At 36.0% G+C, this 7920-nt stretch overlaps 1 protein-coding gene across 1 annotated transcript in view; it reads right to left on the bottom strand.

The window, feature by feature from the left end:
* The window catches only part of SHQ1 (SHQ1, H/ACA ribonucleoprotein assembly factor), a 111403-nt gene that overhangs the window by 81172 nt on the left and 22311 nt on the right, over positions 1-7920 (bottom strand). Inside the window, 1 exon segment of the mRNA XM_006917470.3 lies at positions 4-85. Coding sequence (XP_006917532.1) covers positions 4-85 — 82 coding nt within the window.

The raw sequence follows: 7920 nt of genomic DNA, 5'->3' as shown, positions 1-7920 counted from the left end.
GGCCATCATTTTTGAATACATATCAGTCCACCAAGGATTATACTTCAAAACCTGTTCAACTGCCTCATCTTCAAAAAAGTCAGCTCTGGAAAAAAAATATTGAATGGGTTTGTTATACAGAATTAGGCTGGTTTTCATTTTTTAAAAATTTTATAACATCACATTTGCACTAAAAATATAGATTAATTCAAAGTACATTTCAAGGAAGACTAATCACTGTATTTACTTTCTTTGTAATTAGTAATCATCATAAAACAAAAAGTAAGCATCTGACTAAAAGGATACTTGACACTAATGATCTCTTCAAATGGAAAGTACACAAAAGACCAGTCTTACCCTAAAGTCTCATCCCCTGTACTACAGCAGTATGTGATGAAGCATATCTGAATACGCAATGGACTGAAGCCTAGCACTTATGCTAGGTTTGCAAATACCACAGATTTTGGTAAATTCACAGTAAAGGAAATAATATATTTTAACTCCAAGAACAAAAAAATCAAACCTGAGTAGAAAATTTAGGATACTAAATATCCACACAGAGGACACACACACACACACACACACACACACACCTACATACAACACTCTGTAGCATACACATTTATATTTTCTACCAAGATGTATCTATTTTATTTAGCTGTTAATCTTAATAGTTCTTTAAAACTATTGAAAAAGATAAAAGCAAGCTTTGTAGACAAAAGAAAGTTAATTTTCCTGTACTTCACATTCTCAGTTTTAACTGGAAAAATAACTGTTATATTCAAAATATACTCTTGGAGCACACTTATTCAGAAAATATGTTATCTTGCATTCAAAGTTGGAAATTAGTATTTTTGGGAAAAGAATGACAAAAAGTATAACTCATGGTGAAAAATTCATTTATCTTTCAGTTAATTAGAAACTCAAGGAATTAGTTGTTTTTATCAATTATATTTTCTAGCTGTTAGTTTTATGACCTTAAATACTTTTTTCTTTCAACTGAGATATTGAAATCTTTTTAAAATTAGTAATTTAACAAGTTCTTCATATGTACCAAGCAATGCACTAAGTGCTTCTCATTCATTATTTTCTTGAATCCTCACACCATCCCCATGGGAAGGGGATACTCCCTGCCTATTTTACATTAATGGAAACAGAAGGTCAGTAGAGTTGTATATCATGGCCAAGGGTCAAAGAACCAGTAAAAAGTGTAGTCAGGATTAGGACCCACTTAAGTCCTACTCCAGAATCCAAGCTATTAACCAATATATACATTCCATTTTTATGACTGAGGAAATAAAGTACATGTTAGAAAAAAAACTGAATAACAATTTACTTGAAACAATAATTCTCAATATCAATATCTGTCAGGTGCACAGGCATAGGAGACTAGGACGAAGTAGTTGCTTTATAAACTAATCCTGCTAAAGATTAGCTATCTCAATAGTAAAAATTTAAAGTGATGGTCGCAAGATGGGAGGGGGGTTGTGAGGCTAGGTGAAGGGATTAAGACACACAAATTTGGCAGTTACAAAACAGTCACAGAGATGTAAAGTACAGCATAGAGAATATCATCAAAAATATTGTAATAAGTACACATGGTGTTAGGTGGACACTAGACTTATTGGGGAGGATTGCTTTAAAAGTTATATAAATGTCTAACCACTATGCTGTATGGCTGACCTAATATAATAATGTATGTCAACTGTAACTGAAAACATTTTTAAAAATAAAGTGAAGGAAAACTCTTTGAATTGAGATTCTATTAAACTTTCATCCACAAATCAGGATGTGAACTTTTTCTAGGAAATGAATTTTAAAAAGGATAAGCTATAAGAATAAATGGCTAAAATGGGAAATAAGTCAACAAAAGTACTAACTTGTGCCACGTCCCAAGCTCCATAATGGGCACTGGGATTGCACTGCTGACAAGACATAGACAGTTCTGGCCCTCACAGAACTCACAGTCTCATGGGAGAGTCAAACAATTACAATACAGCATAAGTGCTATGATAGAACAGTACAAGAGTTTATGGCAAATAAAATTGGGATGACAGGCCAAGGTCCCTGGAGGAAATAATATCTAAGCCAACAGATGAATAATAATTAACAGTTAACCAGACTAAGAGAGATAGGAGAAAATTATCTGGGCTCAAAGAAGTTAGCAAAAGCTAGGAAATAAGAAGCACATTAAAAAAAAAATTGAGAATAGAGAATTGCTGGAGTTGTGGTGACAATGACCTTGTAAGCTATATTCAAAAATATAGAGGATTTTTATCCCTAAGAACACTGAACACTTAAAAGCTCTTGCATAGGAGACTGACATCAGTGTGTTTCAAAACATCATTCTCATTGCTACCTGGAAAATGGTTTAAAGGGACCTGAAGGAACAGAAATAACGGTGGCCTAGAAGAGGCTAGTAGCAGTGGACAAGGAAAAGAGTTGATAGATTTGACATATAGTTAAAAGCTAGAATCCTTAGGATGTAGGAGTCAACAGAACCAGGAGTCAAAGTCGATGTCCAGAATTCTAGTCTCAATAACTCAGTGGACAATAGTGCCCTTTGTTAAGACAGGAACACAGGATGCTAATAGACATGACTGGAGAGATAATGACTTTTGCTTGGAACACGCTGAATTTGAGGTGTCATTTTAGAGCATACAGAGATCTGTCCAATAGGCAGTTAGACATGCAAATCTGATGCTCAAGAGTGACACGTGAGACAGTTAATGAGGCCAAAGAAGAGGCCAAAATTGCCCAGGGAAAACTGTCAGGGTGAGCGAAAAGGGCCTTGGACACTGGAGCACCAAGGACATTTAACACAAAGGTAGAAGAGCTCATCTGAAAAAATGCTGTTTTTCTCCCTACAGGAACAAATTATTTAAAAAAAAAAAAAATGACTCTGTAAAATAGCATCTCTGCCACCTCCATGCCCACCCTTCTGCCCCCCCAAAATTTTAAGAATGTTTAATTGATTATTTGGAGTAAAATCTCACTAACACAGTCCCAGTAATTAAACTGTGATGATTTTTACATTGTCCATGACTTAAGAGTTTTGTGAACAAGATCTTTCCAGAATAAATTATTTTCAAGTCTTTAAGTGCCATTAAGATCAACAAGCATTCACTGAATGCCCTCTATATGTATGCAGCAACAGGGAGATGAAGATTGGCAAAACTCACTCCCTGCTATTCAGGACTCCACAATTGAACAGGAACCACAGACACACAGAATGCTGTAAAAACAAGATGAGTTATAACACGGAGCACTGAGGAGGGCTTCCACCATCAGTCTGAGAGAGACGATGACCAGGGATGACAACTGAACCCAGTCTTAAAAGATAACTAAAAGTAATTTAGGCAGGATGGGACAGGAGAGAAAATAGGTGGTAAAGGGATACCATGAATACAAAGTGTGCGAGAAGCGGTGTGGTATAGGTCAGGAAATGCAAACATTCATTACTGCTACAGAATAAAGCAGAAGGAGAGACTAACAAAAGAGACACTAAGAGGCAAGTGGGGTCCAGATCACAGAGAACTTTCTATGTCATCATTAGGTGTTAAAAGCGTATGCTTTAAACAAAGGAGAACCCAATAAGAGTTTAAGCAGATTTTAATTTTAAGTACATGTGACATTATACTGGTGCTTTTATAGTTGATGGATTTGCAGAAGTCCAGGCAGGAGGTGAAGATGTCAATTAGGCAGTAAGGAGATTGCTGTGATAAGTCTAACAAAGGCAACAGCCAGAAATAGATGAAGTAAAGGCAATAGGAGAGAAAAACAGTACAACCTAAGGATAGACTGGAAGTATGAAATAAGAAGTCAAAGATGAATCCCAGGTTCCCAACCTGGGTGACTGGAGTGCAAAATCAGGCACTCTACCATGGAGAAATTTCAGGAAGACTTTAAAGGTAAAATGATGAGTTCAATTTGGATATGTTGAAACAGAAGAGTCAGCAAGATGCCCACTTGCTTTCTAAATCCTTAACCTGGTTTTTCTTCATAGCACTTATCACAATCAAAATACTGTGTAATTCTCCACTAAAATGTAAGCCCCCTGAGTGTAGTAACTTTATCATATTCACCACACACTCCTCATTACGGCAAAACTGTCTGGCACGTAGTTCACTCAAACAAATATTTGTTAAACAAGAAAGTGCATACAGGAAAGAATGAATACATGAAACTTTATTTAATCCTTCTTCCTAAGCTTGGTATTTTGCATAGAGAGCCACCCTGGAAGTAGGTGATCCTCTTCTCACCTCATAATTACTACTACTATTTGTCTTGCGATCTCCTCAATAAATCCAAAAGCCTGACCATCTTCTTTAACAAATTTATAGCATTGAAAATTATAGTTTAAAATGGGATCCCAAATGCTTTTTGATTATTTTTAACCCTCTTCTTATCTCACAAATATTTGAATGTTGACTAAATTCTTTTATTTTTCTACCAAAAAAGGATCTAGGCAAGATTTTATGAACTGATTGAAGTAAAGAATATGCCAACAACGAAAAAACAATTTGCGGAGATTGGATTCAACCTGGTGGAGTGAGAGACGTCCCCAGATCTCTCCCCTTGAAACAATAATAAGCTAAACATCTAAAACTCAACAAAAAACACCCAAACTGCACACCAGCACTTCTGAGCGTGAGATATGTGCATAAGAGCTACCACAGGTAAGAGCCCAGGATGTGGGGGGAGGGGGAGTGGACTGGGAGAAACAAAGAAGCTGCCTCTCACAGCCAGAGCTCCCTGTAGGAGGGCTGGGAGTAGAGAAGGTGCTGCAACTTCCCTAAACAGCGCTGCCTGGAAGTGCTCTGATTCCACGCGGCCTGCAGCAGTGCCCAGTCATCAGGCCAGAAAGCAGAGAAATGGGATGGCAGAAAAGTAGGGACAGCAGAGAAACAACAGTTGATTTTAACCAGCCACATTTGCAAAATCGAGGCTGAGCCACAGCCCCTAAACCTCAACCAAGAGGGGCACCTCACCCAATACCCCCTGAGATGATTCACAGTGGAACCCCGGGGGAATCTGAGCAAACGCTACCAAAACTATCGCTAACACTCACAAGAACTGAGACTGAGGGTAGCGAGTGTGATTAACCATTAATAAGGAAAAAGACATTATTAAGACTATATATAAAACAGATATCCAAGAGGCTTAGACACTACCTACTGGAAACCAAAAGAAAAACACCTTCTTTGCAACAGGCTAGGGACCTTTATATAATAAATCTTCTTTCTGGACATAAAAAAAAAAAAAAAAAAGCAGAACACACTTCCATTAATGCCCAGGCAAAGAAAGAGTCCATTAAACACCATGAACGATCGAGATGACAAGGCATCTCAGAAACAAAGAGAAAAATCTCCAGGAAATAAGCTTACAGACATAGAAACATACAACTTAAATGAAGAGAATTCAGGATGGTAGTTCTGAAAAAACTCAATGAGATCTAAAAGAATTCATATCAAAAATTTCGGGAATTGAAAAATAACTACATGAGTAGAATGATTTCTTTAGCAAGGAGATTGAGACCCTCAAAAAGAACTGAATAGACCTTCTGGAGATAACACACTGCAAGAGTTGAAAAATGAAATAACAAGCTTGGAAAATAGCCGACCAAATGGAGGAAAGGATAAGTGATACTGAATACAGAAATCTAGAAATAAATCAGAAGGAAGAAGAGAGAAACCGAAGAGTGAAAAATAATGAAAGAGAAATACAAGGATTAGTGATACTATCTGGAGAGAAAAAAAAAAGAATAATGAGCATTCTCGAAGAGGAGGAAAGGGAGCAGGGATTAGAAAGCATTTTCAGACAAATAGTTAATGAGAATTTCCCAAATCTAAGGAATGAGCTGGAGCTTGGAATTCAAGAAGTCAATAGAATATGCAATTATCTCAACCCCAAAAGGCCTTCACCAAGACACACTATTAAAGTTATCAAAAATCAATGACAAAGACAGTATTCTCAGGGCAGCCAGGAAAAAGAAGACGGTATATATAAAGGAAAATCCATTAGGTTATCCTCAAACTTCTCAGTGCAAACCTTACAAGCCAGAAAGGAGTGCAATGAAATATTAAAACTATTAAGTGAAAGGAACTACCAACCAAGAATAATGTATCCAGTTAAGCTCTCCTTTATATATGAAGGAGAAATAAAGACCTTTCCAGACATACAAAAATTGACAGAATTCTCCACTATGAGGCCTGCACTACAGGAAATACTGAAAGGGACCACTTCGCCTAAAACAAAATGACAAAAAAAAAAAAAAAAAAACATAATTAGGAGTAAGAAGACTAGCAGGCTGATAAAAGCAGAGGAGTGCCACCCTTACTAGGAATAGGGCATAAGCGTAAAATAAGAAGAGATTTGCTATAGCAAGATAGTAATGAACATTCAACAAACATAAGGACAAATTGAGACAACAATGACAGAAAAGGGGAGGATTCAAAGATCCAAATTCGCAAAAGGGAATGGAGATAAGGCATGTGCAGAAGAAAAGAGACGACTATATACACATAACTATCCTTTACATATTCATAACGGTTACCACATACCAAAGATTCAGAACTGAAGTATGTAACATAAAACAAAAAGAACCAGAAGAAAAACGCACAAGAGCCAACCAACATAAAGTAAACAGAAATATAAGGTCAAAGAAGCAATGAAAACATCGAGATACTAGAAAGCAAAAGATAAAATGGCTATAAAAAGACTTCATGTATCAATAATCATCCTAAATGTAAATGGACTGAATTCACCAATAAAAAGGCACAGAGCTGTAGATTCAATCAAAAAACAAAATACAACCATATGCTGCCTACCTGGAGATACATTTCAGCTCCAAAGACAAATATAGACTAAAAGTGAAAGGATGGAAAATGATATTTCAAGCAAAAGGCTTTCAGAGAAAAGCAGGAGTAGCAGTACTAAAATCAGACAAAATAGACTTCAAAATAAAAAAAGGTAAAGAAAGATACTGAGAGACATTTCATCATGATAAAGGGAATCATGCACCAAGAAGACGTAACATTAATTAATATCTATGCTCCCAACCTAAGACTCTTGAAATATACAAAGCAATTACTAACAGAACTAAAGGGAGAAACAAACCAAAACACTATCGTAGTAGAGGACCTAAATACTCCACTGTCAGATAAGGACAAATCATCTGAACAGAAAATCGACAAGGAAATAACATCCTTACATGATACATTAGACCAACTAGACTTAACTGACATTTACAGAGCCTTTCATCCCAAAACAGCTGTTTATACATTCTTCTCTACTGCACATGGAACATTCTCAAGGACTGACGATGTACTAAGATACAGAGATAGCCTCAACAAATATAAGAGGGTTGAAATCATACCAACCATATTCTCTGATCATAATGCTTTAAAACTAGAGATCAACTGCAAAAAGAAATCAGGAAGAACCACAACTACATGGACATTAAATAAGATGCTACTGAAGAATAACTGGGTCAGAGAAGAAATAAAAAGAGAGATCCTAAAATACATAGAAACGAATGATAATGATAGTACAACATATCAAAAGTTTTGAGAAACGGCAAAAGCGGTCATAAAAGGAAAGTTCATATCATTACAGGCCTACCTCCAAAAACAAGAATGAGCCCAAATAATCTAATGCTTCATCTTAAAAAACTAGAAAAAGAAAAATAAATGAAGCGTAAATTCAGCAGAAGGAAAGAAATCATCAAAATTACAGCAGAAATGAAATTGAAAATAAACAAAAAAAAATAGTAAAAATAAATGCAACAAAGAACTGATTCTTTGAGAAGGTTAATAAAATTGACAAACCCCTGGCTAGACTTATTAAAGAAAGAAGAGAAAGGACACAAATGATCATACAATACTATGAAAAAGTATATAACACCAAATTTAATAACCTAGAAGAAATGGACCAGTACTT

Source organism: Pteropus alecto, unplaced genomic scaffold (assembly GCF_000325575.1).
Source record: "Pteropus alecto unplaced genomic scaffold, ASM32557v1 scaffold75, whole genome shotgun sequence".
NCBI lineage: Eukaryota > Metazoa > Chordata > Mammalia > Chiroptera > Pteropodidae > Pteropus > Pteropus alecto.
Note: the sequence above shows the minus strand (reverse complement) of the source record. Positions and strands in the feature narration are given on the sequence as shown.